The 22,624-nt window shown below is 40.4% G+C and overlaps 1 protein-coding gene across 2 annotated transcripts in view; it reads left to right on the top strand.

Annotated features, from left to right (window-relative positions):
* The window catches only part of atp8a2 (ATPase phospholipid transporting 8A2), a 564,661-nt gene that overhangs the window by 5,128 nt on the left and 536,909 nt on the right, over positions 1–22,624 (top strand). For both annotated transcript variants that reach the window (XM_060826104.1, XM_060826105.1), the window contains exons 2-3: positions 671–730; positions 11,295–11,354. In XM_060826104.1, the coding sequence (XP_060682087.1) occupies positions 671–730; positions 11,295–11,354 (120 nt within the window). The remainder of the gene's footprint in view (positions 1–670; positions 731–11,294; positions 11,355–22,624) is intronic.

Here is a 22,624-nt window from a genome sequence, read left to right as displayed (position 1 = left end):
ATTGAGAGGAGATTGTCGATTACTAGTTAGGCTTTAATTGTGAAGAAATAATACATACTGCAGTCTTGAAGGGACAAAATTGAAATAGACTTAAATCAGATATGAGAATAGCTTCTTGAAATCTTGGGTCAGAATGAGATCCGTTTTGAGATGTGACAGTAAGATTCAGCATCCACTTTATTGCAGAAAATCTCTTCTTTCTCCCACTGTTGAGACTGCTCAAATGTGTTTTCAGCTTCTTGACTGAGCTCTTGTACTGAAACAGATATCTGAACATAAAAAAATTGTTAGATCCCAAACATATTGAACTTATTTCTCAATAAACTATAAAGCAAACTCACCGATGTAAGCTTTTTTCTTGTATTAGGATGTGTTTGGTTAAAACTGCTGATGCTGTTATCAACTTTCTTGATTATCCTGTGAATTTTTTAGTTTAATCACTGCAGGCCAGCTGTAAGGGTAATCTGTTTCATTTGTACCTGTTTGGGTAAATTGCATATCCAGTCTATTTAAATAATATATACTAAAATGCACCAGTCTAAGGAGTATCACAAATTAACATTGTATGAGATAAAATAATGAGATTGTACACGTTGACCTCAAAATGAAATCAACTGACTTGTACAAGTAAAATTCCTATTGACAGTTTTGTTAACTTTTCCAATTTCAGAAATGGGAGAACTGGAGTCTGACAATGAGCTTTTGGAATATTCTGAAATGGAAGAGAATGGTGAGTTTGCCTGAGACACTGGAATGCTTTTAATTATCTATCTCATTCAGATAAAGAGCGAGCTTGTTTTAAGTAAAATTGTATCTACAATATCACAAGTCACCTTAGACCATGATGGTGTAAATGCATGACTGTAGGATCATTATTTGCATTATTTATTGCAACAGTGCTGTTAGATCTCATATTTTCCAACGAGAGTCTGAGTCTGGTGGTAGATTCAGATACAACTTTATTTTGGTACAATTGTGTCGCAGCTTAAGATTTTCTTTGCAGTAAGGCACACAAAAAATTCAGATTGTACTCAAGTAAAACTGAGAGTGCAAACTACCACACTCTCACACACTCTCACACACTCTCACACACTCTCACACACTCTCACACACTCTCACACACTCACCTGTTTGATACTATAGGTCACTGGCACCAGGTTATTCCTGTGTAATAGCATCTTAAAGTGATGGACTGGTTGGTGGTCCAGCCCCAGTCATGATGTTTTCACAGACTTTCTTATCTTTCTCTTTGAAAGATAACATTCGCCAGCTGCGCAAATATTGCCTATCTCATTTAAGACAGACTTGCTATTATTCTACTTGCAGAGAAAAGTATTATGCTCGAACTACTGCAGCCATGGGCAACTGTCGGCCATTTTGTACAACTCAATTACCTTATATTTCTATCATATCTTTAGCATAATGAAATCAGTGAGCTTCCTAAAACAAAATTATGATATTGAGCTACATAAATATGAGGCCAGGTGTTCAAAAATTAGGCCAAAGAAATTGGTTTGAAGGTATGTCTTATAAGAGGGAAGTGAGGCAGAGTGGGGAAATTCTAGATTTTGGGCCTTGGCAACTAAAGGCACAGCCACAAATGGTCATACATTTATAATTGGGGTGGCACAAGAGACCAGAATTAGAGGAATGCAGATATCTTTTAGGATTGACAAGCATGGCTACGAAGGGATTTGAAAACAAAAACAAGATTTTTAATATTAAGTTGCTCCTTGGATGCGAGACAATGATCAAGGACGGAAGTTGCTGCTTCTTAATACATGGAAGCAGAGTTTTCGTGACTTCAAGTTTATATATGGTAGAATGTGAGAGACAAGCCTCAGCAATTGCTGCAGTGTTGTTACAATAACCTTGTACACGATATTAAGGAACTCTAAATGTGGGTATAATTATCTTTTGTTGACAATACAGTCTTTTCTTCTATAGCGTGATAGTTGTTTTCCTGTGTGACCACACGCTGCACAAGAATTGTGCAATACAAATAGCACTGAAAGCGTTGGCGATGCAATCCGGCTATAGCCAACACATGGTTTAAAAGTTCACTATTTAGAAACAGTGCCCCATTTGTCAATTGGGTTACAGTGAATTCGTGCTGATGAAATGCTTCTCCTATAATGTGCGTTTCTTTGCGAACTGGTTTTAACGTGATTGAACAATTTAGACCCTTATTTATGGAACATGAATTTATTTACCTGTATTGGCTATACTGCCCCAATAGTTTAAATGGCATGGCTATTTTATGATTTTCGTATAATGCGAGATCACATGGGAACTATCGCGTTATATCAGAACTGACTGCATAACTTAGAGGATGAAACGTTATTTGCCACCTTAATCTTGTACTTCTCATTGGTCAGGGAACAACTACCATGTTCTTCCTAACCTTTGTCTATCTTTAGAGAAAGCTCTTACTAAAAACATAAGATTATCCATCTCCATTATTCATTATCTCTATTATCCGTCTCCATTTAAAAGAACATGGTAGTGTAGATCAGGTATTGCCTTACGCTGGAAGACATTCTAGGCAAAGGGATTGTGGACAAAGAGCAGCATGCAATATCTGCAAATGCATTTGATGTCACACAAAGGAAAAGGTAGCATGTTCTACAAAATAAAATTGGTAGCTATCCAGAAGGAAATAATTGATGGGATTTCCATCAAATAATTGAGATGCAGAGCAAAAATCTTAAAATTCAGGCCAATAGTCATGAGCAAAATGAGGACTGATTGGTGCAATTTGCGATAGCTGCCCAACCTGGGAAGTTAAATCATTCAGTTGCATGAAACACAACTGGTGAAAATAAACAATTATTGTCATCCGCTTCAAGGGAAAAGTTGTTTCTGAATTTTGCATAGAGCTGGACGATGTTGAGAACATCCATGGAAGTGCTGGGTCCTGTGTTCTAACCAATAGGGGAAAGAAAGGTTTGTTTTAGTGTGGAAAAAGCAACTGATATCTGTAGTGGGTGATAACTGTAATGTGGCAATTCCTGCAGTAAAAGGGATCTGTGCACAAAATTGGCTCGGATTATATGTACTCTATAGTTTTGATTCTGAGGAGCATGTTTTATGAATTAATTTAAGTAATTATGTGCCATGAGAAGGTTTATAATGTTAAAGGTGATATAAATGTGATTGAGGGTGAGGAAAGACCAGAAGATGTAGGAGTAGAAATAGGCCATTTGGTCAAATATCCATCTCACCTTTGAATATTCTTGGCCATGCCTTGATAGCCCTCTGTGGTAAAGAATTCCACAGATTCACTATTCACTGAGAATAAATTCTTCCTCATGATTGGCTCAAATGGACAACCATTGTACTCCTGAGATTAAGCCTTCTGTGCTTAAATTTCCCCAGAAGGGGAAACAGCTTCTCCATATCTTCCCTGTCCTGACCTCTAAGAACCTTGAATATTTCAATATTGTCACCTCCCATTCTTCTAAACTCCACTGAGTACAGACCCAACCTACTCAATCTCTCCTCTTAAGAAAATTCCTGCATACCTGAGATCAATCTAGTTAATCTTCTCTGGTCTGCCTGCACTGTCTGCAAATCTCTCCATCGATAAAGTGACATAAAATTTTCACCCTATTCTCGGTTTGATGTAGCTAGTGGGTCTTTAAAGGTTTTAACTAGTCTTTCAAATTTTTAAACATCATTTCCCTTTGAAATGAAGACCAACATTCTATTTGCCTTTCCTATAACGTGGCCAACTTAAATGCTAATTTTTTGTGATTTTACATTACCCTCAAATTCCCGTGTTGCAGCTTTCTGCAATTTCTTTTCCGTTCAAATAGTGTTCAGCTCCTCTATTCTTCCTGTTAGTGCATAATCTCACATTTTCCTGAGTCCATCTGTTGAGTTTTTGCCCAAAGAGGCATACATGTAATTCATAGCAGAGATGTGCATAGAAAGAGAGAATATGTGGAGATGAGAAGGGATAATGAGAAGAAATGGAAAGGCAAAGAGGAACAATGAAATAATGATATCAAGGACCTTAAAATATTGAAGTGAAATATTTTGCAGACACGTCAATAAAAAGAAGGGAGTTTGAGTTGAAAATAGGATCATTAGGGAACAGATAAGATAAAACCACATGTAGTAATATTAAAAGATACATTAAAACTATATTAATTTAAATATTGAATGGACTAATCAATGTGGAAAGAAAACCTGGTCCAGATGGGGTCTCTTTGAAATTTTTTGAAGACTCTAGGGAAAAGACAGTGGTGGCGTTGCTATACACGGGAAAAGGTATCATGCCAGAGGACTGATGGATAGCTAACGTAATTTCTGTGTTTAAGAACTGGGTTCTGGCCATGTCCTGTGTCTTGTAGACCAATGAGTTTAACCTCGTTGGTTGGAAAAATAGTGAAAAATATATTAAAGTTAGAAATATGATCATGAAAGGCCATTAGATTTCAAAGAGGAAAATTTTGCTGAACCAAACAGTGAATTTTTTTAAGGAGGCAACATGGAAACTAGACTATGTTAACAGAGTAGATGTAATTCTTCATAATTTTCAGAAGATCCGAGAATAGACCAAGGAATAAAATGAGGGAATGTGACTCAGGAAACAAGAGATTGAATGGTTGACTAGATGACTTCAAGACAGAAAGCAGAAAGTGGGAATTTAAGGTTTTTATTCAGACTGGCAGAAGTAAGGAAGTGGTGTTCCTCGAGGACCAGTACTGGGACAACTGTTCACAACATATACTAACTTCTGAATCAAAAACACAATTTCTGAATTTGTGGATGAAATCAAATGAGGTTGGCAGATAGGGTGCTGAAGAGGACTGCAACAAATTGCAAGAAAACATGAAGAAACTTGTGACATGGATAGAAGAATTGTCAAATAAAATTCAGCACAGCTAAGTGATAGGTAGCTCATTTATTTTGGTAGGAAGAATAGGGATGTCACTTGTGTTACGTAGAAGGTGCAACACTATGTAAAGTAGAAGAACAAAATGACTTCAGCCACAGACATGTGGCAAATCGATGTCCTTCAGCATGAGAAATTTGAATCAGGTGAACACTGCGGCAGCCCATTCAACTGAAGATTCTTCTGTAGATTCTGACACAATCCAAACCCATTTCAAAAGTAGAAAACATTGTCCTTAACTTACGGGGTAAAAACTGTAGGCTAGCTGTATTGAGGTATGTGGTGAAGAGATTATAATTGAACAAAGTGAAAGCATGTTGAAATATTGAAGTTGCTGCACCTCAGCTGAATGCTGGATTGTAACTAATTACTGATACTACTGAACTAGCTGTTATCCTAGTTCAGTGTCATAGAAATGTACAGCATGGAAACAGACCCTTTGGTCCAACATGTCCACGCCGGCCAAATATCCCAACCCAATCTAGTCTCACCTGCCAGCACCCGGCCCATATCTCTCCAAACCTTTCCTGTTCATATACCCATCCAAATGCCTCTTAAATATTGCAATTCTACCAGCCTCCACCACTTCCTCTGGCAGCTCATTCTATACACACATCACCTTCCATGTGAAAACTTTGCCCCTTAGGTCTCTTTCACTTCTCGCCCTAAACCTGTGCCCTCTAGTTCTGGACTCCTGGACTCCAGGGAAAAGACTTGGCCTATTTACCCTATCCATGCCCCTCATAATTTTGTAAAGCTCTGTAAGGTCACCCCTCAGCCTCCGATGCTCCAGGGAAAACTTTCCCAGCCTGTTCAGCCTCTCCCTGTAGCTTAAATCCTCCAACCCTGGTAACATCCTTGTAAATCTTTTCTGAACCCCTTCAAGTTTCACAATTCCTTTCAAATAGGAAGGAGACCAGAATTGCACGCAATATTCCAACAGTGGCCTAACCAATGTCCTGTACAGCTGCAACATGACCTCCCAACTCCTGTAATCAATACTCTGACCAATAAAGGAAAGCATACCAAACGCTGCCTTCACTATCTTACTTACCTGTGACACCACTTTCAAGGAGCTATGAACCTGCGCTCCAAGGTCTTTTTGTTCAGCAACACTCCCTAGGACCTTACCATTAGGTGTATAAGTCCTGCCAAGATTTGCTTTCCCAAAATGCAGCACTTCGCATTTATCCCAACTCCATCTGCCACTTCTCAGCCCATTGGCCCATCTGGTCTGGTTCCTGTTGTAATCAGCGGTAACCCTCTTCGCTGTCCACTACACCTCCAATTTTGGTGTCATCTGTAAACTTACTAACTGTATTGCTTATGCTCGCATCCAAATCATTTACTTAAATGACAAGTGGCACCGGTCCATGTGGCACTCCACTTGTCACAGGTCTCTAGTCTGAAAAACAACCCCCCGCCACCACCCTTTGTCTTCTACCTTTGAGCCAGTTCTGTATCCAAATTTTCCCTGTATTCTGTGAGATCTAACCTTGCTAATCAGTCTCCCATGGGGAACCTTGTCGAACGCCTTACTCAAGTCCATATAGATCACATCTACAGCTCTGCCCTCATCAATCCTCTTTGTTACTTCTTCAAAAAACTCAAATCAAGTTTGTGAGACACGATTTTCCATGCACAAAGCCATGTTGACTGTGTAATCCAAGATGGAGGACGGAAAAAAATTTCTGGCTGTAGCAGCTGCTCCTTGTTTGAGGTATTTTAGGTGCTGGAGGTGATTTTCTTGAATTCCAGGAGCAGCAATTACTGTTTTATATGCTGTTGCATTATTTTGGAACTTTGGAAAAAAAGGTCAAAACAACAGCAGTTTTAAAAGGGAGAAGAACAGACAAAAGAAACACATGGTGAAGTCAGTGCAGGAGAGAGATAGAGAGAGAAAGAAACTGACACAGCAGTGAACCGCACAGTTACTGCCTTTGCTGTTTGAATTCATGTATCGCTGGACATCGGACTGTGTCTGGGAAAATTAACAAAGTGAAATTCACATCTGATCTTGGAGGAACTGTTGGCCGAAGCTCATACACATTTTATTATTGTTTTATGTGTGGCCTACAGAAAGTCTGCAGTAGTGAGTGAAGTGGGTTCATTCTTGATTGTTGTTTTTGGAGATATGTCTCTTGATTAAACTTAAAATATAAGCCATAACGATTAATTTAACCAGGGGCAGTGGAATAAGGTGGTGTTATTTTCTGGGTGTGTAGATTGTGAAGGAGCAAAAATGGCCTTTAGTACAGTGATACGTATTTCTTGACAGTTGTGGGAGTTTAAAGAAGTTTAAGGGTTGCTGCGGATTATATCTGCCATATGTGCTGTTGGTTGCGAATTATCAGATCAAATGGAACGATTGGAGAGACAGTTGGAACCAATGAGGAATTTGCAACAGCAACAGTATGTGATGGATGGCAGTTATGGGAAGGGAAGAGGTCCCAGGTACAGTCACATAGATGGGTTAACTCCAGGAAAGGTAAGAGAGGTAGGCAGCTAGTGCAGGAGTCTTTTGTGGCTATACCCATTTCAAACAGGCATGCTGTTTTGGAAAATGTAGGGGGTGATGGATTCTCAGGGGAACGTAGCACGAACAGCCAGGTTTCTGGTATTGAGACTGACTCTAATGCAACAACGGGTACACCGGGTTCCAAGAGATCAATTGTGTTAGGGGATTCTGTAGTCCGAGGTACAGACCTATGTTTCTGTGGCCAGCAGAGAAAAAGCAGAATGGTGTGTTGCTTCCCTGGTGCCAGGATCAAGGATGTCTCAGAGAAGGTGCAGAATGTTCTCACGGGGGTGAGGGGCCAACAAGAGGTCATTGTCCACATTGGAACCAACAACATAGGAAGGGAAAGGGTTGAGATTCTGAAGGGAGATTACAGAGAGTTAGGAAGAAATTTAAAAAGGAGGTCCTCGAGAGTAGTAATATCTGGATTACTCCAGGTGCTACAAGCTAGTGAGGGCAGGAATAGGAGGATAGAGCAAAGGAGTTAGTATATGGGAGAAGGATTCATATTTTTGGATCATAGGAATTTCTTTTGGTGTAGAAGTGACCTGTACGAGAAGGATGGATTGCACCTAAATTGGAAGGAGGCTAATATCCTGGCAGGGAAATTTGCTAGAGCTGCTCTGGAGGATTTAAACTAGTAAGGCGGGGGGATGGGACCCAGAGAGATAGTGAGGAAAGAGATCAATCTGAGACTGGTACAGTTGAGAACAGAAATGAGTCAAACAGTCAGGACAGGCAGGGACAAGGTAGGACTAATAAATTAAACTGTATTTATTTCAATGCAAAGGGCCTAACAGGGAAGGCAGATGAACTCCGGGCATGGTTAGGAACATGGGACTGGGATATCATAGCAATTACAGAAACATGGCTCAGGGATGGGCGGGACTGGCAGCTTAATGTTCCAGGATACAAATGCTACAGGAAGAACAGAAAGGGAGGCAAGAGAGGAGAGGGAGTGGCCTTTTTGATAAGAGATAGCATTACAGCTGTGCAGAGGGAGGATATTCCTGGAAATACGTCCAGGGAAATTATTAGGGTGGAACTGAGAAATAGGAAAGGGATGATTACCTTATTGGGATTGTATTATAGACCTCCTAATAATCAGTGGGAAATTGAGAAACAAGTATGTAAGGAGATCTCAGCTATCTGAAAGAATAATAGGGTGGTTATTGTAGGGGATTTTAACTTTCCAAACATGGACTGGGACTGCCATAGTGTTAAGGGTTTCGATGGAGGGGAATTTGTTAAGTGTGTACAAGAAAATGTTCTAATTCGATAGGTGGATATACCTACTGAAGAAGGTGCAAAATGTGACCTACTGTTGGGAAATAAGGCAGGGCAGGAGACTGAGGTGTCAGTGGGGGAGCACTTTGGGGCCAACGAGTATTGTATTAGATTTAAAATAATGATGGAAAAGGATAGACCAGATCTAAAAGTTGAAGTTGTAAATTGGAGAAAGGCCAATTTTGACGTTATTAGGCAAGAACGTTTGAAAGCTGATTGGGACAGATGTTCACAGGTAAAGGGACAGCTGGAAAATGGGAAGCCTTCAGAAATGAGATAATGAGAATCCAGAGAAAGTATATTCCTGTTCGGGTGAAAGGAAAGGCTGGTAGGTATAGGGAACGCTGGATGACTAAAGAAATTGAGGGTTTGGTTAAGAGAAAGAAGGAAGCATATGTAAGGTAAAGACAGGATAGATCAAGTGAATCCTTAAAAGGGTATAAAGGAAGTGGGAGTATACTTTAAGAGGGAAATCAGGAGGGTAAAAAGACGACATGAGATAGCTTTGGCAAATAGGGTTAAGGAGAATCCAAAGGGTTTTTACAAATACATTGAGGACAAAAAGGTAGTGGGTGGCACAGTGGCACAGTGGTTAGCACTGCTGCCTCACAGCGCCTGAGACCCGGGTTCAATTCCCGACTCAGGCGACTGACTGTGTGGAGTTTGCATGTTCTCCCCGTGTCAGCGTGGGTTTCCTCCGGGTGTTCCGGTTTCCTCCCACAGTCCAAAGATGTGCGGGTCAGGTGAATTGGCCATGCTAAATTGCCCGTAGTGTTAGGTAAGGGGTAAATGTAGGGGTATGGGTGGGTTTCGCTTCGGCGGGTCGGTGTGGATTTGTTGGGCCGAAGGGCCTGTTTCCACACTGTAAGTCTAATCTAATCTAAGTAACTAGGGAGAGAATAGGGCCCCTCAAAGATCAGCAAGGCGGCCTTTGTGTGGAGCCGCAGAAAATGGGGGAGATACTACACGAGTACTTTGCATCAGTATTTACTGTGTAACAGGGTATGGAAGATATAGATGTAGGGAAAAAGATGGTGACATCTTGCAAAATGTCCACATTACAGAGGAGAAAGTGCTGGATGCCTTGAAACGCGTAAAGCTTGATAAATCCCCAGGACCTGATCAGGTGTACCCTAGAACTCTTTGGGAATCTAGAGAAGTGACTGCTGGGGCTCCTGCTGAAATATTTGTATCATCGATAGTCACAAGTGAGGTGCGGGAAGACTGGAGGTTGGCTAATGTGGTGCCACTGTTTAAGAAGGATGGTAAGAATAAGCCAGAGAACTATAGACCAGTGAGCCTGCCATCGGCGGTGGGCAAGTTGTTGGAGGGAATCCTGAGGGACAGGATGTACATGTATTTGGAAAGGCAAGGACAGATTAGTGAATGCAATGTTATGGGTAACCTTGGTACTCTCCCTGATTCCAAGTTTGTTTTCGGGAGATTCTTACAGGTTTCACTCCATCCTTTGTATGCATTTTATAGAATATGGTGTCCTCATCACCACAAGTTTACAAACATCAACAAATTATTAGACAACACTCTGTTAAACCACATTTGAGAACTTCATGCAGTTATGATTGGCATATTTTGTAAAGGAGAGAGATGCCCCAGAAAGATTAGAGAATATTTACAAGGGTAAAACAGAAATTAGTGAGGGTGCATTTCTAGAAGGTATGAACAGGCTGGATCCCTTTTTCCTGAGAGAACTTAGGGGTGACCAAATAGATATACAGTATTTAAAATTTTAAAAGATTTTTACAGATACTTGATAATCCTTCACTGATTGTTTCCATTTTGGGATAGGAGCATAGCTAGAGGCCATCAATTTGATTCACCAAGAAATTCATCAGGACCTCAGAATAAACTTTTTTGCTCAGAGGGATGGGAATACACAAAACTTGATAGCATAATAAAAGATGAAAGTGAGTAGTGCAGGTGTATTTCAGGGTAAGTCACCCTGAAGCACATTTCATCTTTTGAGTATCTACTCACCTTCTGCCTTCTGACTTGTAGATACTGATAAAAGACTTGATGATTATGGACAGAAAGTAGGCAGAAGAATTTGTTGTGGATTGCTTGAAGAAAAGCTGGCCTGTTGCAGTCGGCTGAATTACCACCTTGGATATTGTAAATATCTGTGGTGTTATGAAAAGAGACAGTGAGGGAGAGAAAACAGACTGAGGAGGTGGAGGAGAAATATGCCAGAGAACCAAATAAATAAAAGTGACAGAAAATGCAAGAGGATTATGTGTAACGCAAGTGGTAATGGTATTAAGGAGTTTGGAATACACTTTTTTGTCGACTAGGAACTAACTAATTTCCTTGGTTCATGAAATGCAAGGGACTGAGTATATTCAGTAGGGTTGAACTCAGCTCAGTTGAGAGAAATGATGAATTAGAATTTGGCAAGAATATTGATGGGTGAATATATATGGGCAGGACATGCTTCAAGTGAGTTTCATTTCCTGCCATCATCTTGTAGATGTTACCTACTGTTGTCTTAGAATTCAGACAAGTATATGGAGTGCATGATAATTACTGTTGCTATCAGAAGATTTGATTTTCTTTTTTTTTTAAACATAGATACAGTTGATGCCAAGAGTAAATGGAGAAGGTTTTGGAAGAGTTGCATTGATCATCCTGGTAAGCCTTGAGCTGTCAACCAGCACCCCAGTGTTTGTGATATTATTCCCCTTCACATCTCCTTGTATGTTTGATAAATTGTCCTTATGGTCAAATATTTATTTGTTTGAGCATGCTACACTTTCAATTGATATTCTTTTACAAGCTTTAGACACAGTGCCATGGATTTCCTTTTGCCAAATCATCATTTCTGCAGTGTAGATGGGACCATGTGGAATCTCCATTGATGTAGGCTTCAGAGGAATTGCCCAGGAACTTGGGGATGATTCTGGATAATCCTCTGTATCTGGAGTCACCTGAACATGTCTATTTAAATCTATTGAAATTAAGTTGGTAGTTACTCAGGAAAAGTTAAACTGTTAAACTTCTGACTAACTATTTAACTGATGTAACATTTCTCTCACACTGGCAACAGCACCTCCCACAGATCCTGATCAACAGCCCACTAGCTATGCCCAGGACCTAACCCCACACCCCTTCCTGCTGGACATGACACAACACTTCGTTCCACCAACAGACCTGAACCCCTTTTCTCGCACTGAGACCCTCCCTCCCATGATTTCTTCCTATGCTCGAGACTGCACCCTCTTCACTAGCAGACCTGATATCTCCACCCAACCTAAACATTGCATTACTTATCTGGCACCCATGCCATCTGGTACCCATTCTCCTACCTACCTGGCACCCTACCCATCTGAAGCCCTAATCTTTCACTTACTTTATATACTTACTATTTTGAAGCAGCTGTCAACGTGTTTTACTCTGATTCTAGACCATTACATTTCAAAAATGGCAACTGACTACTATGAAAACAGGAGTATGATTTTTCTTTGATAGTGTTGAACTGTCAGAGAAGGACCTGTCGTGGGTATGTACTTCTGAAGGAGCCATTATTAAAAATTCCTGTCAGAAATGAAGAGCTCTTTTGGTGTACAAAATGGAGAAAAGTGATCCAGTGAATCAGAAAGCGTGAACAATTTATAGTGAACAATGTAGGTCAGCAAATAGCTCCTTTCATTTATGTTACAGTGTATCACCGTGTTAAATGACCATAGTACAATTGGATGAGGACCTATTGTGGCTTCAGACATCACGTAAGAAGTGCACGAGTAAATTTATTGATGATCAATTATGAAGTATTCAAAGAAGTCCCATAAATAACCAGAGGACTTCCAGGATATCGATGACCACACCTCACCTTTCCATTCCTATCAAAATAACGATATCCTTGGCAATCCATCTAATGCCATTTGGAATGGACCGAGAGAACATACCCACCATTCCTGGTGTCTGATCGGTTCATTAATTGAAAATACTTTACAAGTGTGTATCAGTAAATTATTACTTATAATCCGAGTAATTGGTTTGCATATACTTGTGAAACGTTTTTATTACATTAATGTTTTCATGTTTTGTATTCTGCACTTGTATTGGCTTGAAATTAATCAAACAATAAATTAAGTGTCTTTCTTCCACTTTTATCACAGAGGATGACAGGACTGTTTGCATCTTGAATTCTGTGTTGCCACTTTCAAAACTGTAATGCTGTGACTTGCTTGTAGCCAGTTCTTGTCTTCCTGTTGAAGATTTATTTGAGAATATCTCCTGTCTGCCTACACAGGCATTATGATGTGCATGCGGTTATGAATAACTGTGTAGGCACCTTGTAATTTCACCTCAATTGCAAGAAAATTGCTGGTCAGACTTTTGGAAAAGGGTAATGAAATTTTGAAGAATAATTGATACATTAAGAGTTAAAGCATTTTTAAACAAGAGCTGAGAGAACAAAGATTAATAAATTACAGTTATGGAAACAGGATTGACTAGAGAATGAAAATAGAAAGACTTAAATGTGTTTTCATTTGCATAAATGTGAGCAAAACATGTATGAACAAATGTGAACAGTACTGGTGATCATAAGAATACTGGACAAACTAGACAAATATTACAATATTCCTTCAAGCTCTGGTTTCATTGCAGATGAAATCTGTTCTAGTTTCATAGGTTTTTAGACTTGAGGACTTAGTATCTGCATCAAGTTAACATGATTATATTTCATTATTTTATCATGTCCTGACACACATCACTGGGGACAAATTTCTAAGGCAGATAATCTTTAGCTGTCTTAGGCAGTAAAGTCCTACTTTGGAAGCTAAATTCTAGATGCCTTGGTAACAGTTAGAATGGAACAATCTGGGTAATCCAAGATGGAGGACAGGAAAGATTTCTGGCTGTAAGAGTTGCTCCTTTTTTTGAGGTATTTTAGGTGCTGGAGGTGATTCCGCGAATTTCAGGAGCAGCAATTACTGTTTTATATGCTGTTGCATTGTTTTGGAACTTTGGAAAAAAAAAGTCAAAACAACAGCAGTTTTAAAACGGAGAAGAGCAGACAAAGTAAGCACATGGTGAGGACAGTGCAGGAGAGAGAGACGGAGCCTGCACAGTTACTGCCTTTGCTCTTTTTGAATTCATGTACCGCTGGACATCAGAGTGCATCTGGGAAAATTAACAAACAGTGAATTTCACAACTAATCTTGGAGGAACTGGTTTGGGTGAAGTTCACAGCACAGAATCCGATAAGTTAATTGTTGTTTTAAATCTGTTCAAAAGAAAGGTTGCATTAGTGAGTACAGTGGGTTCTTCCTTGATTATATGTTTTTGGAGATAAGTCTCTTGATTAAACTTAAAATATAAGCCATAGCTATTAATTTAACCTGGAGCAGTGTTTTGTAGAGGAATAAGACGATGCTATTTTCTGGGTCTGTAGATTGTGAAGGAGCAAAAATGGCCTTTGCAGTGATATGTACTTCTTGTCAGATGTGGGAGTTTAAAGAGAGTTTAAGGGTTTCTGCGGATTATATCTGCCATAAATGCTGTTGGAAACAAATCTTATCAGTTGAGTGGATCGGTAGGAGAGACCGATAGAAGCGTTGAGGAATTTGCAATAGCAACAGTATGTGATGGATGGCAGTTATAGGAAGGGGGGAAAAATCTCAGATACAGTCACATAGATGTGTTAACTCCAGGAAGGGTAAGAGAGGTAGGCAGCTAGCCAAAGTCTTTTGTGGATATTCCCATTTCAAACAGGTATGCTGTTTTGGAAAATGTAGGGGATGATGGATTCTCAGGGGAACATAACACAAACAACTAAGTTTCTGGTATTGAGACTGGCTCTAATGCAATGAGGGGTACGTTGGCTTCCAAGAGATCAATTGTGTTAGTGGATTCTGTAGTCCGAGGTACAGACAGACGTTTCTGTGGCCAGCAGAGAAAAAGCAGAATGGTGTGTTGCTTCCCTGGTGCCAGGATCAAGGATGTCTTAGAGACGGTGCAGAATGTTCTCATGGGGGAGAGGGCCCAGCAAGAGGTCAATGTCCACATTGGAACTAACGACATAGGAAGGGAAATGGATTCTGAAGGGAGACGACAAAGAGTCAGGCAGAAATTTAAAAAGGAGGTCCTCGAGAGTAGTAACATCTCCAGGTGCTACAAGCAGGAGGGCAGGAATAAGAGGATAGAGCAGATAAAGGCATGGTTGAGGAACTGGTGTATGGGAGAAGGATTCACATTTTTAGAACATTGGAATCTCTTTTGGGGTAGAAGTGAACTGTCCAAGAAGGACAGATTGCACCTAAATTGGAAGGGGACTAATATACTGGCAGGGAAATTTGCTAGAACTACTTGGGAGGATTTAAACTAGTAAGGTGGGGGGTGGGGAACCCAGGGAGATAGTGAGCGAAGAGATCAATTTGAGACAGGTACAGCTGAAAACAGAAGTGAGTCAAGCAGGCAGGGACAAGGTAGGACTAATAAATCAAACTGTATTTATTTCAATACAGGGGGCCTAATAGGGAAGGCAATTGAACTCGGGGCATGGTTAGGAACGTGGGACTGACATATCATAGCAATTACAGAAACATGGCTCAGGGTTGGGCAGGCATGGCAGCTTAATGTTCTTGGATACAAATGCTACAGGAAGGATAGAAAGGGAGGCAAGAGAGGAGGGGAGTGACCTTTTTGATAAGAGATAGCATTACAGCTGTGCAGAGGGAGGATATTCCCAGAACTACATCCAGGAAAGTTATTTGGGTGGAACTGAGAAATAAGGAAGGGATGATCATCTTATTGGGATTGTATTATAGACCCCCTAATAGAGGGAAATTGAGAAACAAACTTGTAAGGAGATCTCAGCTATCTGAAAGAATAATAGGGTAGTTATGGTAGAGGACTTTAACTTTCCAAACATCGACTGGGACTGCCATAGTGTTAAAGGTTTAGATGGAGAGGAATTTCTTAAGTGCGTACAAGACAATTTTTTTGATTCAGTAGGTGGATGTACCTACTAGAGAAGATGCAAAACTTGACCTACTCTTGGGAAATAAGGCAGGTCAGGTGACTGAGGTGTTATTGAGGGAGCACTTTGGGGCCAGCGCCCATATTTCTATTCGTTTTAAAATCGTGATCGAAAAGGATAGACCATATATAAAAATTGAAGTTCTAAATTGGAGAGAGGCCAATTTTGACGGTATTAGGCAAGAACTTTCGAAAGCAGATGTTCGCAGGTAAAGGGACGGCTGGAAAATGGGAAGCCTTCAGAAATGAGATAACAAGAATCCAGAGAAAATATATTCCTGTCAGGGTGAAAGGGAAGGCTGATAGATATCGGGAATGCTGGATGACTAAAGAAATTGAGGGTTTGGTTAAGAAAAAGAAGGAAGCATTTGTAAGGTATAGACAGGATAGATCGAGTGAATCCTTAGAAGAGTATAAAGGAAGTAGGAGTTTCCTTAAGAGGGAAATCAGGAAGGCAAAAAGGGGACATGAGATAGCTTTGGCAAATACAATTAAAGAGAATCTAAAGGGCTTTTACAAATATGTTAAGGACAAAAGGGTAACTAGGGAGAGAATAGGGCACCTCAAAGATCAGCAAGGCGGCCTTTTTGAGGAGTCACTGAAAATGGGGGAGATACTAAAGGAATATTTTGCATCAGTATTTACTGTAGAAAAGGATATGGAAGATATAGACTGTAGGAAAATAGATGGTGACATCTTGCAAAATGTCCATATTACAGAGGAGGAAGTGCTGGATGTCTTGAAATGGGTAAAGGTGGATAAATCCCCTGGACCTGATCAGGTGTAACCGAGAACTCTGTGGGAAGCCAGAGAAGTGATTGCTGGGCTTCTTGCTGACATATTTGTATCATCGATAGTCACAGGTGAGGTGCCGGAAGACTGGAGGTTGGCAAACGTGGTGCCATTGTTTAAGAAGGGTGGTGAAGACAAGCCAGAGAACTATAGACCGGTGAGCCTGACCTCAGTGGTGGGCAAGTTGTTGGAGAGAATCCTGAGGGAAAGGATGTACATGTAGTTGGAAAGGCAAGGACTGATTAGGGATAATCAACATAGCTTTGTGCTTAGGAAATCATGACTCGCAAACTTGATTGAGTTTTTTGAAGAAGTGACAAAGAAGATTGATGAGGACAGAGCAGTAGATATGATCTATATGGACTTCAGTAAGGCGTTTGACAAGGTTCCCCATGGGAGACTGATTAGCAAGGTTAGATCTCATGGAATACAGGGAGAACTAGCCATTTGGATACAGAACTGGCTCAAAGGTAGAAGACAGAGGGTGGTGGTGGGGGGTTGTTTTTCAGATTGGAGGCCTGTGCCCAGTGGAGTGCCACAAGAATCGGTGCTGGGTCCTCTACTTTTTGTCATTTACATAAGTGATTTGGATGCGAGCTGAAGAGGTACAGTTAGTAAGTTTGCAGATGACACCAAAATTGGAGGTGTAGTGGAAAGCGAAGAGGGTTACCTCAGATTACAACAGGATCCGGACCACATGGGCCAATGGGCTGAGAAGTGGCAGATGGAGTTTAATTCATATAAATGTGAGGTGCTGCATTTTGTGAAAACAAATCTTAGTAGGACTTATACACTTAATGATAAGGTCCGAAAGAGTGTTGCTGAACAAAGAGACCTTGGAGTGCAGGTTCATAGCTCCTTGAAAGTGGAGTCGCAGGTAGACAGGATAATGAAGAAGGCGTTTGGTATGCTTTCCTTTATTGGTCAGAGTACTGAGTACAGTAGTTGGGAGGTCATGTTGTAGCTGTACAGACATTGGTTAGGCCACTGTTGGAGTATTGTGTACAATTCTGATCTCCTTCCTATCGGAAAGATGTTGTGAAACTTGAAAGGGTTCAGAAAAGATTGACAAGAATGTTGCCAGCGTTTGAGGATTTGAGCTATAGGGAGAGGCTGAACAGGCTGGGGCTGTTTTCCCTGGGCGTCGGAGTCTGAGGGGTGACCTTATAGAGGTTTACAAAATTGAGGGGCATGGATAGGATAAATAGACAAAGCCTTTTCCATGGGATTGGGGAATCCAGAACTAGAGGGCATAGGTTTAGGGTGAGAGGGGAAAGATATAAAAGAGACCTAAGGGGCAACTTTTTCATGCAGAGGGTGGTATGTGTATGGAATGAGCTGCCAGAGGAAGTGGTGGAGGCATTTGGATGGGTACATGAATAGGAAGGGTTTGGAGGGATATGGGCCGGGTGCTGGCAGGTGGGACTAGATTGGGATGGCATTTCTGGTTGGCGTGAACAGGTTGGACCAAAGGGTCTGTTTCCATGCTGTACATCTCTATGACTCTATTTATCTACTCTATTTTTATATCAAACAGATTATTTGTCACTAATCTGATCCAACTTGCAACAAAATTAAGCAAAGTTAGTTAAGGACTTCGAAAGTTCTCATCCATCAATTGTTAACTTTTTTTTAGTCATGGAACCCAGTAGTTTTTGAATCTCTGCACGACCTGGTATATTGTAAACTGAAGTGCATCATGCTAAGATTTGGGACAGAATTTTATGCTCCCACAAATCCCACCTGGAGTGTGCTGGTTGGTATTGAGGCTGGAGATGGGATCAGAAGGGAGGGGGTTAGCAGCAGTGCAAAGTTAGGAGGTATGGCAGGGGCACCTCTGCCCATTATATGCTGCTACCACTGATATTTGCCAGAGGTCAGGTAGGTAATAGGAAACCTGTTCGCATTTAGGACAGTTGAGGTCCTTGAGTGGGACATTGACTGTGTGGGGTCTTTCTGACTGGGCATCCTGTATGCACAGAGAACATAGTTTCACACCAACCCCATGAGAAGACCCCCACCCAAATTTTTACTTGCACCCACAAGTTCTTAACCCCTTCTCTAGCAGTGCTCAGGAATCCCCATCCTCTATCTGACTAACTCTAGCCTGTGACCATTATGGCTATTTTGTAGAGCTGATTGTTGGTTGCTCTTCAAGGTGACACATCCTGCATGAGAGACCATGACTGCAGGCGTTTTAATTGTCTAATTACTGTAAAATCTGTGTCTTTTGGTCTGGTGGAGGCGGAGTTTTCCCTGAATTTATGGCCGGTGGATATAGTCATTATTTTGATGTAAAATCTTAGTGCACGTTTCACAAATCTGTAATTCATGTCAACTTTTATGCAAGTTCAATTTTGGGCCCAATTCCTTGGTTGTGCACTTTTATTTAAAAAAGGCCTCTCCATCAGGCCAAACCATTGTTGTGGCATTCTTCAAGGTAAGTTTAAAGGATAGATGGGGAAGAAATGGAAATAGATTGAGGTAGGAGAAAGGTTAGTGAGGAAAACACCACATAGTAAGGGAAAGAATTGGATGAATTGGGGAACAGAACACAATAGTGGAAACTTGCCTAGGAGGTGGCAATGGAATGTTGAGAGAAGGAAAGAGTTGCACTGCCACCTAGTAGTGGAAGGGCTGAAAGATTGTATCATGACCATTAGATGTGCATGTATGCATGAAGTTTTAACTGTGCCAATAACAATGATCGAGGAGTGCATAGCAAACATTCATTAGTATGTCTCTTTTCTTTGCACTATTTGCAAAGAATTTTAATACTATTAATTGATTTCTCTGAATGGTATGTTGCATACATCGCTCCTGATTACTAGATAAAATGGACAGGTTGAGCTCCTGAATCTAGGATGCCATTGGTTGATTGTTGTCGTCGTGGCACTGTATGGCGGATGTTTAGTTAAGGATAGTACTTACTTTCTAAAATGGCCACTAAAGGTTGTGTTCAGAGGTTCTCAGCTGGAAAAAATCCTAGCAGTGAGACAAATGGCGTAATCTTATTCTACGTTTCTTCCAGAAAAAAATGGTTTAATTTAGATTGGAATGCATAATCCACTGAAATAATATTATTTTGTGTGAGTGTGTATTTTAGTGTGTATGCGTTATATATTATATGTGTATAATGCATGATTAATTATGTCATACTTGGAAATCAGTTGGAATATTGTAGTAGAATACTGTCCAATATTATAAACCTTTTTTAATGGAGTTCTGATATTGAAATTTTTCATTTTAATTCATAATGGGTTTAGTTACAACTCACTGAATTTTTCCATGTAAGTTTTTACATCATTTACATGTTAACCATACTTGAGGAAACTTGGAAAATAAGAGGGTTCCTAACTTAAGTCTAACCTTGTAACACTCGTGATTGTTTGAATGTGGCTAAAAATTACAGTTATTTTTATGCATATTAAATCCTATAGCAGTTTTTATTATTTTCACACATGCTGTTTCTGTATATTAATTACACTTGAAGTACCCAGGTCTAGTCAGATAAAAAAAATGTAAATTTGGGATATTAATCCTTCCTAGCAGTGTCTGTCGTGTGTTCAAACAAACTGCACTTTGAGCCTGTGCAGCACAAAAATACTCCAAATATAGATATAGACCTAGTAATGTTATTCAGTGTGAAACAAACTTCCCTTATACATAAACATCTCTAGTTCACTAGTTGGAAACTATGTTTGAAATCAGAGTATGGGCAGATCCTGAGGGCAGTTTGAAAGGTGATAGCTTTACCTCACAGAAAGTACATAAGAAATGGAGTTGTTTGTCAGAAAATAAAATGGAAATTTAGGATGAATAGTTAATATTTCAACGTATACAGTTATGAGATTTATGATTATTTGCAACTGTCTTCAAATTAAGGCAAAATTATGAGCTCATATGGCTTGAAGTCTGTCTGACAACACACTTGGATATTTGATTATTAAAAATTAAAAGGTGTGCAGATTGTTTTTCTGGGAAAAAGGTGAAAGGTGTTCATGTTTGTGTGCTGTGTCTCCACAATCCCAGAAAAGTTTTGCGAATATTGGATTGTAACCAGTTCCTAAAACTATCTGTTTCATTCCAAGATGCAATATCGTTGGGGTCTCAAGGATATCTAATCAGTATTTCTACCTGGATACAAGGCTCTTTTGGTCAACCTTGTCATAGAAATGGAATTTGAGGAGAGGGAGTTTCATATCCCTGAAACTCCCAGACACAGCTAATTGTCACAGTCTTGGGAGAAAACAAAGCAACTTAAAGCTTAAGTCTCTGTGGCTCACTATACAAGAATGTGGTGCGGGCTTGCACTCTGATTGAAGGACCAATTTTGTGAATATTTAGAACAAGGCTGGATATTCCTGGCCTTACCTAGTGCATGAACCTCAAGGAAAAGCCTTTGGTGTGAAGGACAACTCTGAGAGCAAAAGCTACTAGGCTGGGAAATGAAAAGAATGGAAGCAAATTCTAAAGTCCATCAATTTGGACTGCTGTCAGGAAAATCCTTAAAGGATAGTGTGAAGTAAACTTGGACCGTTTTTAACAATTGTGTTAAAAGTAAAAGGAGTGCTTGGTTCCATAGATTAAAGTGTCAGGTATCTCCAAAAGTAGTATTGGTCAATAGTGCTTTTAGTTTGTTACAGTAAGTCTTAAAATGTGAAAATTGTCATGTCGTCTTTTCAGCTATTAACTGAAAGTTTGAATTTTAAAAAAAGTTTTCTGCCAAGATCATAAAGAGGACCAATCTCTGGCTTTATCTGGCTTTGACACAACACATTTCAATTATTATCCCCTGTTGTGGCCCCTGCACAAGTGAAGTGTAATGAAATTTTGGAGATGATGCAAAGGATAAAATTACCATTTTGATAATCCGCTGTTATCTGATTAGACTCTAAGTGTTTAGTCATTTACATGTGAGAAAATGTTGTGAGGGATTGTGATTTTGGATTCCAAAAGGATCGAGGTTTTGAAGTCAATCTGGTTGAGAGGATTATTTAAAATAGATAAATATGGTGGAACCAAGCGCAATATAAAATCATTTTAATAAAATAATTAGGGTGGACTCCAGGTAGTATTTATTTTCTTTAGAAGAAGCCTATAGTGCCTGTGTCAACTATGAGAGCAATCCAAAACTAATTTTAAAGCCCCATTTCTTCCTCTGCTCTGAATATTTTGCCGCGTTTCCCTTCAATATGCTGGTAGCTTTTTTTTGCTATAATGGTAATGATTATAATTTCCTATGTGTAGCATTATCTGCTTTGTTTATGATATAAATGAGCTTTCTTCATTGGGACACACAAACTGCAACACCCTTCTCTAACTGTATGTTAACAAGTACCTTTAGCCTCTGAATAGACGATCAAATTATATGGGGTGGCAGTTTACTGCACTACTTTAGGAAAGAAATTGATATGTTCTTAATGAAAGAGGATAAGAAGTTGGTTAGGTGGACAGTCTCTGGCTTTATCTGGCATGATGGACTATAACAGTATTATGACTAGACTCTGGATGAGGTTGCCTTTGACCTCTTCATTGCCAACTGCCGCTATGACATCGACCGCCTCAATCTGTCCACCCCTCTCACCCACTCCAACCTCCCGCTGTTACAATGTGCAGCCCTCCACCCCCTCTGCTCCAACCTCAACCTCACCATCAAACCTGTAGACAAGGGGGCGCAGTAGTAGTTTGATGCACCGATCTCTAAACTGCTGAATCCAGGCGCCAACTTGCAGACATCTCTTCCTACTGTCCCCTCGACCACCAGCTCGCCTCCCATCACCAAACCATCATTTCCCAGATCATCCACAACCTCATCACTTTTGGGGATCTCCCATCCACAGCCTACAGCCTCATTGTCCATGAAACCCACACCATCCGATTCTACCTCCTACCAAAGATTCACATGCCTGACTTCTCCGTTCATTGCCTCAGCCTGCTGCTGTGCCACCGAACTCATCTCTGCATACCTTGACACCGTCCTGTCCCCCTTAGTCCAGGAACTCCCCACCTACTTTCGGGAAACCACCCACGCCCTTCACCTCCTCCAAGATTTTGATTTCCCCAGCCCCCAATGCCTCATCTTCACCAAGGACATCCATCTGCCACAAGGAAGGCCTCCAGGC

The sequence above is a fragment of the Hemiscyllium ocellatum genome, chromosome 6 (assembly GCF_020745735.1).
Source record: "Hemiscyllium ocellatum isolate sHemOce1 chromosome 6, sHemOce1.pat.X.cur, whole genome shotgun sequence".
In the NCBI taxonomy this organism is placed as follows: Eukaryota; Metazoa; Chordata; class Chondrichthyes; order Orectolobiformes; family Hemiscylliidae; genus Hemiscyllium; species Hemiscyllium ocellatum.
This window is presented reverse-complemented; position numbering and strand designations above follow the sequence as displayed.